The sequence below is a fragment of the Gastrolobium bilobum genome, unplaced genomic scaffold (assembly GCF_033153095.1).
Source record: "Gastrolobium bilobum isolate Gb01-03AN ecotype WA unplaced genomic scaffold, APGP_CSIRO_Gbil_v1 utg1269, whole genome shotgun sequence".
Taxonomy (NCBI): domain Eukaryota; kingdom Viridiplantae; phylum Streptophyta; class Magnoliopsida; order Fabales; family Fabaceae; genus Gastrolobium; species Gastrolobium bilobum.
This window is the reverse complement of record NW_026898540.1, coordinates 274,933-289,405: the sequence shown is the minus strand read 5'-3', so window position 1 is coordinate 289,405 and position 14,473 is coordinate 274,933. Positions and strand designations below refer to the sequence as shown.

The window sequence follows — 14,473 nt, the reverse complement described above, 5'->3', positions numbered from 1 at the left end:
TAATTAATTACCAAATTGACCTCGATTAGAAACTATTTCGAAAAATTAACCCTTTAAAAAAACATAACACTAATCTGCCCATGTTTGACTGTTGACCACCAAGCCTACCCGGGTATCCCCTTCCTACCCGGGTAGTACCCGGGTAGGAAGGGGGTACCGGGTATATTTCTTGAATCTGAAAAAATGTTTGAATTATTTACCCGGGTAGGGAGGGGGTACCCGGGTAAATAATCCAGATTGAAAAATAAGCAGAGATGGTGCCATGCCAACTGAAGAACAACAACTCCAAATTGAAAATACCAAACTCAAAGCTGAGGTTTGTGTCCACAAAACTCAAAAACATAGGTTATAATTACTTTTCTGATTTTCTTTATATTTAAAATCCAGATTAAAAATTTACACTCTTAAAACATTTGTAGGTAGAGAAATATACCCGGGTACGCAATTGTCGCTGTCTTCGGTGCCTGCCTCAGAAGTTGCGGTCTTCGGTCATCAAAGCTCAATGTCACGTGAAACGTTAACATTAAAAATAAAACAAAACAAAAACCTGACCTATTATACAGAGCAACTTAACAAAAAAGAGGTCTCAAGAATAAGATAGTTTGATCGTTGTTGTAGAGAGAAATGGCTGGTAATGCAAATAGGAGATTGGGCGTGGCTGTGGATTTCTCACCATGCAGCATCAAAGCACTAAAATGAACGGTGGATAACATTGTCAAAGAAGGGGATCACCTCATTCTTGTTATCATTCGCACCTCAGAATACTACGAGCACGGCGAGATGCAGCTCTGGGAAGCCACCCGCTCACGTTAGTAATCTCTGTTACCACTACAAAAAAATGGGGGATCATTGGAGGTTTTTTAGTGGAGGTCAAGAAAACCTCCAACAAATGATTTAATTTTTGGCAAGTTTTAAACCTCCACAATTTGATACTATGTTTTTCTATTTTAAATTACTTAATTAAGAATATACAATCTATTTTTTATATATTTACTTTCTACATATTATGAAACATAACAAAGTGTTTTAAAAAAATTATATCTCTATTTTAGAAAAAAAAATTGTTGTAAACCCTAACACCCTCTCCCCTTTGTACGAACCCTATTACTAATTCACGTTAGTATATCTCTATTTTAAATTAATTTCAATTCGGAATTGTTGTTCTTCAGTTGGCATGGCACCATCTCTGCTTGTTTTTCAATCCGGATTATTTACTCGGGTACCCCCTCCCTACGTACCCAGGTAAATAATTCAAACATTTTTTCAGATTCAAGAAATATACCCGGGTACCCCCTTCCTACCCAGGTAGATAAAAAATTTCAAAATATATCCGGGTAGGCTTGGTGGTCAACGGTCAAACAGGGGCAGATTTGTGTTATGTTTTCTGGAGAGGTTAAATTTTTGAAATAGTTTATAATCAAGGTCAGTTTGGTAATTAATTATTACATAAGGGCTACAATGGTCAAAAAGCCTTGGTTGGTTACATCCAATATTTATGACAATAAATTTTTAATACAATAAATAAACATTTAATATATATATATATATATATATATATATATATATGAGGCAGGATCTTTTGACACCGGTGTCAAATTTAAAGTTTGACACCTTATCTAAGAGCCGTTAGATCAAAAAATATCAACAACTTTGAATTGTAAGCATGTGATACCAATGATATTTTTTGATCTAACGGCTCTTATATGAGAAATTTTTGACACCGGTGTCAAAGGATCCTACCTCTATATATATATATATATATATATATATATATATATATATTTTTATTGAGATAGGATCTTTTGACACTAGTGTCAAATTTAAAATTTGACACCTCATCTAATAACAGTTAGATCAAAAAAGATCAACGACTCTAATTTGGAAGCATGTGACACCATTGATCTTTTTTGATCTAACGACTATCAGAAGAAGTGTCAAACTTCAAATTTGACACTAGTGTCAAAGGATCATACCTCATTTACATTAGTAGCTTTAAAAATTTGTAATTAAAATATTTAAACAGCAATATTTGGTTTTAGAAAATTTTAATGCAAAATAAATCAAGCCACACATAGTTAACAGCATAAAAAAGGACTAATATTTAAAATTTAATAATCATATGAGTTAACGTTATTTTAATAATTTTTTTAAAGTTTTAAACAAAACTATTTTTATATAACATATTTTAATGAATTTTATAAAAGTTATGTTGTAGAAAAAGTGATTATGTAATGTTATATTCGTTTTGAGTGCCGTAATTTCTCTTTTTTTTTTTTCAAAAAATGTGAACCCCACAAAATGTTGTGTGTGTAGAAAAATTTGTTGTGTCATGTTAAATGACAAATGCAAACTTCTATTTTAATTTAAGGAAATCGTTTGATTATGTTATTGGAAATCTACAGACACATTGATACCTGTGTACCACTTTTTTATTTTTTGTTTTTTTATGAAAATTGATGAGGCCCACTTGCATTGTGAGGGTGATGATGGAAGCTCAATACTGTGACATAATATTCATGAATCCCTTTAATTTATGCTTCTAACGCTCAAATTTCACTACTTTTATATTGTTCAGTCGAAAATATATTATTTCATCCAATAAAATAATTGCATCTTTATTGGAAATGTAACATTTAGATTAATTCATCTCATCCTGTACTAAGGAAGATTTGTATTTAGTATGTTATCATATATATATATAAATAGGATGCTGATATTATCAATATAAATACAATTGAAATATATTATTGATGAAACATCCAATTATTAAATTAAATAAATATTATTCAAATATTCTTTCTATTACAATTTTCAAAAGTAAGATCAATTTACTAATGAAGTTTTTATCTTTCTTTATTTAATATTTTTATATATAATAAAGTATGCATTCTCTTTAATTTATTAAAAAAAATCAATGTAGTGCTATTTGTTCATAAACTTTAGAAAAAAAACTATCGAAAAAAATCAAAATTTAAAAGGTTAAAAAATATGAAAAGTCAAGAAAAACATTAAAGACAGAAATGAAAAATCAAAAAGAAATAAAACGAAATTATAATTTAAAAGAATTAAAAACTAAAATTTAAGGGGCAAAAAAAAAAAAACATGTGGCAATTATAGTGGAAGAACATTATAAGATAGATTATAAATAGCTAGATTATACATACCTCCAATTTTGAAGCTAAGGAGCCTGAAATGTCAGGTCCAAAGTGGCATTTTAACCTACTTCAACATTGGTTTGTCAAACGGGTCTTTGAAATTGGCCTTCTCACTGAGATCTTGGAATTCATCAACAAGATTTTGAAGTCTTGCAACAAACTCTATTAAAAGTGAAGCAAATGTTGCCAAAGACAAGGAGCTCGCACTTTCATATACTTTGGAATCTTGCTCACTTACCATGGCTTCTCCCAAGAATGAGAGACGTGGCCATGATATTTTATTGCACATCATGCTTTGTGAAAAGTTCAATTCTGGCATTGAAGGCTCTGTGCTTATGTTAAGTCTCGAGTCACCCCTTGTTTCACTGAGGGAAGCAATCATTGACTGTTTGTTTTCATTGTCTTTAACATCAATCAAATTTTGAGGATTTTCATTTTCTTTAGGCCTTCTTGTTCTTGCTGCTTGCCAGCACTCTGAATTGACTAGGAGGAATGATTGTTGGTCAATCTTCATCTGCAATTGCTCAGCTGCTTCATGTACTTTCAAGAGTATGTCAGAGGTGCTTAGTTTTTCCATCTTTTCCACTTTGCTTCCAAGTTGACGCAATACTTTAGCTCCTTCAGTACCAACCCTCTGAAGTTCATTACTGAAAACCAGCCTCTTTTCTGGGGGTGCCTGTGTTTATGAAATTCGGATATCAACAATATATAGTTACACAAATATGCTTAAGAGCCTCCAAATAAAGCATTATCTTAATACATTTAAGTCTTCATTAAAAAAATCCTGAATATTGATCTTCATTCTCAGATTTTACAATTTCAAGGTGAGCCAGAAAAGGCTTAAACATGGACTCAAATAGCATCTTATTTTCCTTTGTACGGAGACAGTACAACCTGCAAGTTTATTGGTTATTGATAATGTGTGTAAAACAGCAAACATATCCTGCCTTCTCAAACCAATTAAAGTGACACATCATCTACAATAATTTGACTTTATAACTTAAGTTAGCTATCTTTGAAGTCAGCATACGTTAATTTTGCTGCAATAATCAAGTAATTTAGACAAAAAGCAACAAATGATTAGGGGTTCATTTACCTTATCTCAAATATGGGCAAAAGAAGAAAAAGAACAAAACAATAGATGTTAGCAGTAGCATAGACAAGTCACTCATGCGATTCATGGACTTTAAAAGGAAAGTCCTCTGAGAAATTATACAATACTGAAAATCTGGCATTTGGAGTTATGTTTTATCTAGCCATCAAACAGGGAATAAAAATTGTGATGCTAATAATGTAAATTTAACCGTTGCTTAAGTATCTTCTGAAATTCAATTGCTCAGCTGAATTTTACCCCAGACATTTTGGAATAAACCAATCTGCCTAGTTCAAAATATCAACATCTTCCTCTTAATACAAATATTGAAGTTTTCATTCCCCTAATTATAAATGAATTGGTTCCTTGGTATTAACTAATAACAGACCATTTTCCTATTCTTTTTAGAGATTTCTCCATTTTCCTATTATTAACACACAGAAATAAGATACATAAGATAAGCCCTCAGTATGTAAGCAATTGACCATCACATAACTCCCTCCTTTTACTGCAGTTATATTCAGCTTTCGACTAATTTTCAGCTTGATCATTGTTAAGTACTCACATTCTAACTGTACAGCGAATGATACAGTTGTCAAAATTAATCAACAGTGAGCTCATGGAAGGTGAAGATATACTCTTTATATATTGCCAAGTGTTCTAGGAGCTCGCAAAAGATTGAAAGAAGACATTACAAAGAAAAATATCATAATGAAAAAACACTGAAAAGAACAGCAAATCAGGTAGATGAAGCTGCAGGATAAATTTACAGCGAACAGAGCCAAGAATAAACCAAAAGTTCAGTCATGGTTAAATTCTTCCCCCCGATAAAAGACAATGTAGCATAAAACACTAACAACAATTAAATACAGCTAACATTTAGCACAGATCAAGAAAGGAAAGGTTTCTTTTACCTGTATTTCTGAAAGAATGCATCCATGCATTGCCATGACCATGAAAGCACAATGCCTCAAAGCTCCACTGACTTTAACATAACTTCTCCAAGGATACTTGAACGTCTTGTATGGACCATGAGGTGGCTCCCATAATGCAAAATCTAACTGCAAGAGTAAGATAAAATTGTATAACATGTGGCCACAAGTTTTTGGCGTTTATGTTATTGAGAAAGGGAAAGGAGACAATTTTGAAATATGAATACCAAAGTCTCCTCTTGACTTGACGATTGCACTGCTGCTCTATAGCCACGATAAAGAGGGTCATCAGAGGCTTGATAAACAAGAATTTTTGAAGGGACCCTCTCATATGCAACACATTGCAGGTACCCATTAACACAGCCTAAACAAATTTACACAGGAACCAGCCCAGAGTGACAAAAGTACCAAATTAAATACAGCAACTAGGCATAATAAACAACACAAACCAAACTCTTAAAGGGGAAAATGAGGAAATTCAAGCAAACCTTCTAAAGACGTAGCAACTCCATTGAAATTTTTCACCACTAATTTATGCAGATCCTCCCCAGACCAGATGGGGTATATGAAAATATTTACAAACAAACATATGCCAGCACCAACTGCAATAAGAACTAATCTGTAAAACGCTGTTGTGAAAAATTCCCTGCTAGTTCTCCCTGATACCAATACAATACAAAATGTCAACAAAAACACCCGAAAGCCATATTCATATGACTTCATTGCAGGGTACAGCTTCACATAGCTTGCACAAAATCCTGCACACCACGAAAGCATAGTCATCAAATTCCCACGGTAATGTTGTTTTCCCACCAAAATGACTTAATTATTAGTTAGCAACTAATATTTAAGTCATTGTGAACCAGTGCAAGAAAAGGTATAAAAATTTGGTTTGCAAGATTACAAGTTATAAATAATCCTCAAATGCAAAAAGGGTACGAGTATCGATTCAGACAAAAAAAGAAAATATAAACCTTTTTCAAGTACAAAAAGAAAATGTTAGACCTGCAATAAATATACTGAGTACAATAATAAGTTCCTCAAACTTCCCGGCTAAAACGGATAACTGTGCAATACCAAGAGCAAGCCCTCCAGCAGAAATCGTTCCCAAAGAACGATTGAATCCTTTGTTCAGGGTCGCACCTACACCCAAATCGCCAAAAATATAAAAAAATAATAAACTTAACCAAAAAAATTTAAAATAAAAAAGAAATTTCTTCGTCAAGTAAGCCTTGACACTACACAACAGTTAGCATTGTTGACTTGAAGGTTCCATATTCCACATGTAATAAACAAATGAAGTAGGTAAAACTGTTGTAGGCCCAATAAGTCAATGTACTATGGGCGAGTTTTATAGTACTAGCACTAGGTTGACATCTCTAACTAGCCTTGGCATAACTATTAGTGTCGTCGTCATGTGACCATAAGGTCATATATTTTATTCACCATTCTTCGTCAAACAAAGAAGGGAAAGATATAAAAAACCATTGGTTTAAATAGCGAGGAGCTTATTTTTTTTAGTAAGATATCTCAAAATTCGAGCAGTGAGACTAGAAAAAAAAATAGGGCCTTTTGACCCATGCATGCAAAAAAAAAAATATCACAAGTATAATTCTTTTATCAAATTATTTAACGATCTAAAATGAGTGGAGCGTACATGAAAGTGTGTGCATTCAAGCCGCGCATAATCTCGTACACAACTTGTACAAAAGTCAAAAGGCATTTATCATGTGTCACGCTCCTCAAGATGGGCATCGGAGCATACGTGACTTGAACAAGCACATATGCTAACTTTTGCACAAATCATACAAGATGTGAAGTGTGACTTAAACGTGTACTTTCAAATGTCCAGCATGGATAAATAGTTTGTCAAAAAATTGGACTTATTTTTTGTGCATTGTATCAATTAAAAGGCCGAAAAAATAGTCTTATAACAACTGTGTGTTGAACGAATGAGTCTTAGATGTTACTGTTGCACCAAGATTCAGTGTATCCTATCAATGAAAGCATTACATATCACAGGAGAGAAAAAACATTTGGCAGAGAAAAGAAAATTTTAGCTGGCATATAATATTTCTATTTGTGAGATGTATTGAATCTTTAGTGCAAGAGTAGCACCAAAGATTTATTCGTGATGAACACTGCTCGAACAGGATTATTCAGATAAGTCAATGAAGCTGTAGTTATATGCAAGAGAATGGAAAGAAGAAGAAGCGTACTGTGGTTCTTTCTCAATACCTACGCTGAATTCGAAAACAACAACGACGGTGAGGATGGCCCAAATGGAATACTTGCTTAACTGTTCCTCCTTAATGTATATAACCAACGAAACGAGTGCCAACGATAGCCCTGCTTTCATGGCGAACACAACCTTTCTCGGATCGGAGCGACCCATCTCCTGTAGCTTCTGGAAAAACTCACGCATGCCACTGCAGAGCCTCATCACGCGATCGGAGAGCGCGTTGGGGTTGCTGTTTCCGTTGAGCCTCAACTCCGGGAAGTCCATTTTCGAGAGGAGCCTCTCCTCGAAGTTGTGCCTCAAGGATCCGATTCTCGCTGCCATTGTGAGTGAGTTGTTGCGTTTCGGTGGTGGTGAGTGTCGTTTTTGCGGTGGAAGAAGGAGAAAGCAAGTGTGGCGAATGAGTGATTCTTATAATTGGAATTTGCAAGTCTTACCAACCATTCAACCAAATTTATGAGAATATATACGAGAAGAGGGGTTTCTTTCAACCCAAGTTATTCTTCAGTGTTTGAAGAGTCCAGTGAAAATATTTCCCATCTTTGGTAAAGGTTGCTTTTTGAATTTTTATGATAGTGATGAGTAACAGCACAGATATATCAGGTCATTACACCACTATAGTGATAGAGGATTTTTTTTTTATCTTTCTTCTTTTTATAATGTGAATAAGATTTTGTGACCTCACTTAAGAAATTTGTGTTATCATTGAATTATTTTGATACGATACTTATACTATTTTAACAAGGGATCTATTAATCTCATATTGCATGAGATAATTATCTGATGCAACAGATACAAGACAGTGAAGTCCACCATTTGTAAAAAAAGAAAAAGAAAAAGAAAATAATGTAGACTTCACTACTTTGTCTCTGTTATCTCATGAAACATGAGATAATTATTCCCCTTTTAACAATGAAATAAAGTTTAACTTTTTTATACTGTATTGTTTCTTTATTTTTATTTTTATTTTCTAGCTATATTTCAGCGTTGATGGTTTGCCTTTAATATACTAAGAATGTTCATTAATAAAATTGTATTACATGAATACTAATTAAACTCTAAAAGAAAAATCCTTGAATTGAAACCAAATAAGGGAATTACGGAATCCACCTTTATTAGCGGTCCTTTATAAGAAAAGTATTAATTACATAGATGTCGACTTACCTAATTTAGTTGTGAATGCAAAGCCAAAGAGTGCGGTATTATATAACATTGGCAACTTATTAAGGCAATGGATTATTTATAAGATTGTTGCAAATTGTTTGTAAAATATAATGCACCAAACAAGTCATGTGTTACAATGATGCTAACTTAGATTAATTACATAATCAATAGCAGTCATGAGTCCTCTTGTTTCCAAGCCATGATTTCGACCAAAAACATAATCGCTAACTTCTTCACTCCAAGGAACTAATTTCATCATTGTTTATCTTGGCCATGGAGTGTTTTAAGGTGTGCTACATTTCAATCATTTTAAGATGCATGTGAGTGTAGCAGACAAGTTAGAATATGGTTGTATCGATCAATAATATGAATCATATGATGAGCTGCTATTTATTTATTTATTTTATCACCACAAAAAGTTCGAATTCATAATTTCAAATATTATGTTCCATTATATTATTCATTGAATTTAAAAATATTCCAGGTTACCAAAAAAAAAAAATTCCATATGCTTTTGATGAGACGCAAATGCAGTTTGGAAATCACGTGGCTTTCACATAAGAAATTTCTAATGATATTGATGTTTTTTTTTTTGGAAAATAATGATATTGATGTTTAATTTGTGCATAGTAGAATCCACAACTTTGTCATATTCAATAATTAAAGTCATATGTTAATATTATTATGTTTGTTTGGAGTTCAACTACCCAAAATCATGTTTAAGTGAAATTCTTTGACTGTGACGTAGTTATAATATGTTTGGTAATATTTTCTTACTTTTGCAATGAATAAAATCAAGTTAACATAAAATAATGCAACATGGGGCTATTTTTTTTCCATATTCAATATGCTAAAATCACTTTTCAAATAAATGGTTTTAAAGATGAATTAATTAAACACTCAAACTTACTTTTATTCAAATTTAATTATTTCAAAATCAAAGTTATCCAAAATCAGATTTGTAAACACTAATTCCTACACATACTAAGGGTGTGTTTGTATTGAATTTTTAAAAAAGTCTTTTTTATCACTTTCTTATTTTAAAAGTACTTTCTATAAAAGTTATACCTATTTAGATTTTTTTTTTAAATATTTGATTTTTGAAAAAAATATTTGGCTTTTGACTTCGGCTTTTTTTAAAAGCTAAAATTTTTAGCTTATGAAAAAAGTATATTTTTGGCTTTTTTATGACTTCTGTTTTTTTTATAAGCAGGCATCCAAACAGACTTTTTTCGAGAAGTGCTTTTTTTCTTTAAAAAAAGCAACTTTTGAAGAAAAAAAAGCTTATCCAAACAGGCTCTAACTATCCGAATCACAAAGAAACATATAAATAAAGGAAAATATTTTTCTTATGTTGTTGGAGATAGTTATCTTATGTCAGTGAAGCAAAATTATAAGAGGAACCTATAAATAATTGAAGAAAAAAAAAAGATGAGATCCAACTTTGTTATGTGTGTGTAAGAATTTAATTTATCTTATATTAAATGAAATAAATATAACCCATAAATAAATAGGGCCACATGCACAATGAGAGATAATGTTTTGGTGGAATAAGAGAGAATGTTTTTTTTATGTTTGTGGTCAAAGTTAGGGGTGGCAATATGGGTTGAGCCCGGCGGGTCAACCCGCCAATCCGCCAAAATTAAATGTTAACAAATCAAAGAGTAAAACATGCTACATGTATATACCATGCTAAATTATAATTTAAACACATTAAAACATTAAGTATATAAATAATAATTCAAATCCAGCTTAAAATTATATTTAACAGCATCGAAGGATATGCAAGTAGTTTCAGTCATAGGCAGCTAAAAATACATATTATTCTCTGTGACTATGTGTAACATAAACATCATGAAACAATAGGAATTGATACATGAAAGTGTGTGGATTAGCTTATTTTGAATTCAAAGAAGCTTTTCCACAAAATGTTCAAGAGATGATTTTAAACTGAAAAGCCTTTTTGAGTGCAAAATAAACTAATCATCCAAACACACAAGTTATACCTCTTTTGGCTCCAAGCAAAGAAGATAAGCAATTAAACCAACCACAGGTACATATCTAAGATACTTTACTACAACAACCTTATTTTCCTGGACATTCTGGAGGTTGTCACCAATCAACCAAGGTTGAAAAATCATGTAAAGACATATATCCCATATGAAAGCATAAGCCAGCCTTTCTGATCCAATATAACCAACCAAGTACTCCCATCTGTCTACTATGCCCCCAAAATTTGCATCCATTCGACCAAAAAGAGCCCACAATAGAGATATAAGACATGCACTCCCACCAATCAGTCCAACAAGTGGAGCACCATTTATCATCACAGAGCCCAATTGTGAACGTTTGATTGGAACACTCTCATCATCAGCATCATTCAATCGTATAGCCATGTATGGGATCAAAAACGCTGGCATCATATAAAGGAGTTATGATACCAAATGCAATTACATCATACATTAAGGAAAAATAAGTTGAGATTAAAGCATTCATGGACCTCTTTTATATGCTGGAAAATTAGTGTTCTATGAAGGTAATAAAAAGACTTGTGTCATGCATGTAAAGAACCAATTCAACCCAAAAGCTTAAGCTGTTGGGTGAGGTTACATTAATGGTTTTATATATCTTAATATGTCCCCTCACACGAGAGCCCACTGGGCTTGAAGGGTGGACGATGCACAGGCCCACTTACCTTTGCGAAGAAAGAAATTCCACTGGAAAGAAATTGGAGGCGGTAAGGATCGAACCCGGTACACCGAGGCTCTGATACCATGTAAAGAACCAATTCAACCCAAAAGCTTAAGCTGTTGGGTGAGGCTACATTAATGGTTTTATATATCTCAACAATGCAAGAGAGTTCTATGAAACATACTATTTGTCAGGAACATTTGCAGGCCCCAGAGTACATCTAGAGATCCCTTGTATCTATCTTTCTTTCGATCTGTGAATAGCAAAGGGGCAAACATGAAAGTCCAGCCAATCACAAAGTTGAATACTCCTTCAGACATCTGAAGCAAGAAAATGGCCCAAAATCAGGGAGATTCTTCCATCAAATGGGCTATATTTGGTGCCAAATGCCAACCGTATTTACTTAGTGCAATAATACTTACAGGATGAAGAACTGGGGCATCAATCAAACGAATGCCGACTACTCTGCCAAAATGGTCAGTGCAGAAATCATTGAAGTGCAAGGATAACCCTAATATTTTCTTAAAAAACCACAAAAGAGTATATATTCCCCATAATTCTTAAGAAAAGGCAGATCAAAGTTCAGTTCTGTCTTACTTTGAACACAATAGCTGACTTCAATGCAGTAACGGATTCAAAAACTTTGAGTAGTGGGGACAAAAGCAATGTATAAACACAAGAAACTATTATATTCAAAAATTATTTTTTTAATATTTATATTTTTACATCAAAATCATACTAATGCCAAAGGATGAAAGATGAATTTAAAATTATTCATAATAAACATTTCTTGGCTCTGACACGGCAAGGACACGGCATACACACAATGTGGACACAACCATTTAAATTTTGAAAAAAACAAAAAGCACAGAGATTGGGTCTGCGATTTCTAATAATAAAAAGAAAAAGAAAATAAGGCAGGGCTGCTTTTGTCACGTACCAATTTCATATCCTCCAACTATTTCATTTCATTTTGGCCCATACAACATACATCAATATATTATAAATCTTGAAGCTTATATAGAATCAAAGAGAATAAATCCTGTCAAATTAACTGGTACTACATTGCTACGGCAAGCTTCCCCTCTCAAGATGTCTCCCAAAAGAAAGGAGGATAAAAAATAGGAAGAGATCACTTTCAATAATCAATAAAGGAATTTCAAAACTTAGGAAGATACATTTTCATGATTATCTCAAATTCACAAACTGTTATGCAGAAAAGAAATCTTCTCATTACTGAAAACCAGTTCATTGACAAATATAAACATAATAGAAAAAAAGGTAAAAATCATGATTCTTCTCTTACAATGGAATGCTGATAAATTCATCCAAATTTACATAAATCTCTGCGATGAAAACAAAACCAATCAACTCAGTAATTTTCTATTAGGCGTATAATGAGCAATTGAAGAACATACCAAAGTTCATGAAAGGCAAGATGAAAAAGAAATTGAGAGAAAGTCCCACAAGAGAGTTAAATGTGTCCGAACTGATGGCCCATACAGGATCTCCCTATCACAATACAAGGAAACTTTCATACTTCAAAATGAAATCAATTTCTGTTATATGATACATCAAACAAAGAAAGAAAGAAAAAAACGTGCAATACAACAATTCAAAACCATATAAGCAATTTTCTATACTATAATATGGATAGAAACACACAAGTTGGGTTCTTTTAAAGACCCCGTTTACACAAAACAGGTAGGGTGAAAAAATCGAAAAAGGGTACCTACAGGGGCATAAGGAAGCAGGAAGAGCCACAAAATGTAGACACCCTCTGCGACCCACAACACAATTTGAAGCACTCTCCTTAAATTCTCATCATCGTCCTCTTCCGCCGAGGAGGAGGTTGCTAACGCCGTGGGTTTTCGGCGAGCCTCGCACCACAAATGGTTCCTCGAATTGGCGTGTTTCTCTGCAGAGAACCAACGGGTGGAGCTTAAGGAGTTGTGAACTGGATTTACATAGAGTGAAGATTTTGAGGCCAAGGGTTTGGGTGAAAGGAACGAGCACAGAGATGTTGGGAACGACGTCGTTGTGGTCGTCGTCATAGCTTCAGTGAAGCTTGGGCATTGAGTGGTTCAGTTCACCGTTCGGACCTCAGTGTGTGTGTGTGTGTGTGTGACCATTAGATTGGGTGAAAGCAAATGCCATTATCATAATTCTCACTATGCGTCTATGCGTAAAGAAAAACAAAAAAAATTTGTTTTGTTCTTTTTTATATTTAAAATTGTATGTATCTTTTTCTTATATCTTTTAGTTAATGACTTATTTAATTATTTTTATCTCACTTGATTATAGAATTAGTTATTCAAATTAAATCTTTAAACGCTTACATAATTTCTTTATTTAAACTTTTTTACTTATTATTCTATAAAGATATACCAATCTATTATCTAAGTGAAATAGAGTTTAAATAATGATAAAAAGTAGAGTTTAAAACTTTTTTTCAAAAATTATTAGCGAGTCTTTATATTATTCAATCATCATTATATTAATTATATATTATCTAAATTCTTAATTAAAACAATAATATTTTGTACGGGAGGCAATTATGTTTGGAGCGGGTATAAAATTAAGACTTTAAATTTTTTCCAAATATGATATTTAAGAGGATCGAATATATGCTCCTACCCCCACCTGCTCACCTCTCATGCGTGATGCGTCAACTAAACTATCATCATTTGGCATAAAAAAACAACAATAATTGTAAAAAAAAAAAAATTAATTTATTTCATTGGACTTCAGTTGACTAAAAAACAGATTTTTGAAAAAAAAATTCAGAATTAATTAACATTAAATTTAAATATGTTAAAATGCATTTATTTTTTTGGTAACATAGAGGGGAAAAACCCCGAAAACAATCAAGTCAAAACAGCCCTACGAGAATTACAAACCAAAGAAAAGTCTGTCAAATACAAAGGCAAAATAGCAGGGGGAGGAGAAGGAAAAAATATATAAATTACTCTCCATATGATGGTCCAATGGGAACTTGGATAGCCAGTCAGCGCAACTATTGCATTCGCGGTAAGCATGTAGCAAATGAACCTCCCAATCCTTTTGCAACCACGCTCGAATGCGAGTCACCAAACGAGACTCTCAAGCTACTCTACCATTCTTGGTGAGTAGAGTGATAACTGAGCTAGAATCACTTTCTAATAAGCAACGCCTCCAACCACCAGCCCAAGCTGCTTCA

The 14,473-nt window shown here is 33.0% G+C and overlaps 2 protein-coding genes across 3 annotated transcripts; both read right to left on the bottom strand.

The window, feature by feature from the left end:
• Window positions 1-465: 465 nt before the first annotated feature.
• Window positions 466-7,776, bottom strand: LOC133317266 (aluminum-activated malate transporter 4-like). Of its 2 annotated transcripts, XR_009752290.1 has the most exons (7): window positions 7,419-7,776; window positions 6,186-6,323; window positions 5,669-5,938; window positions 5,408-5,544; window positions 5,163-5,309; window positions 3,165-3,831; window positions 466-828 (listed from the first exon to the last, which is right to left on the bottom strand). XR_009752290.1 is itself a non-coding variant. In XM_061519121.1 (6 exons), exons 1-6 carry the CDS (start codon window positions 7,741-7,743, stop codon window positions 3,220-3,222), a joined length of 1,629 nt encoding a protein of 542 aa, XP_061375105.1. In that variant the 5' UTR covers window positions 7,744-7,776; the 3' UTR covers window positions 3,117-3,219. The 2 variants fall into 2 exon arrangements, 1 of the variants encoding a protein (XP_061375105.1); XM_061519121.1 differs by lacking the exon at window positions 466-828 and having other exon boundaries at window positions 3,117-3,831.
• Window positions 7,777-10,326: 2,550 nt separating this feature from the next.
• Window positions 10,327-13,436, bottom strand: LOC133317267 (uncharacterized). The gene is made up of 5 exons (XM_061519122.1): window positions 13,011-13,436; window positions 12,693-12,786; window positions 11,697-11,734; window positions 11,459-11,594; window positions 10,327-10,996 (listed from the first exon to the last, which is right to left on the bottom strand). Exons 1-5 carry the CDS (start codon window positions 13,326-13,328, stop codon window positions 10,584-10,586), a joined length of 999 nt encoding a protein of 332 aa, XP_061375106.1. The 5' UTR covers window positions 13,329-13,436; the 3' UTR covers window positions 10,327-10,583.
• Between the last annotated feature and the right edge of the window lie 1,037 nt (window positions 13,437-14,473).

Excerpts from the sequence above, each read along its gene's own strand:
- LOC133317266 (XM_061519121.1), bottom strand. The coding sequence starts at position 7,743 with ATGGCAGCGAGAATCGGATCCTTGAGGCACAACTTCGAGGAGAGGCTC. Across the intron at positions 5,545-5,668 it reads AGTTGCTACGTCTTTAGAAG|GCTGTGTTAATGGGTACCTG; the intron begins GTTTGCTTGAAT and ends AAATTTGTTTAG. Across the intron at positions 5,310-5,407 it reads CAAGTCAAGAGGAGACTTTG|TTAGATTTTGCATTATGGGA; the intron begins GTATTCATATTT and ends TTACTCTTGCAG.
- LOC133317267 (XM_061519122.1), bottom strand. The coding sequence starts at position 13,328 with ATGACGACGACCACAACGACGTCGTTCCCAACATCTCTGTGCTCGTTC. Across the intron at positions 11,735-12,692 it reads CTTGCCTTTCATGAACTTTG|TCGGCATTCGTTTGATTGAT; the intron begins GTATGTTCTTCA and ends TTGGCAGAGTAG. Across the intron at positions 11,595-11,696 it reads ATGCCCCAGTTCTTCATCCT|ATGTCTGAAGGAGTATTCAA; the intron begins GTAAGTATTATT and ends TTCTTGCTTCAG.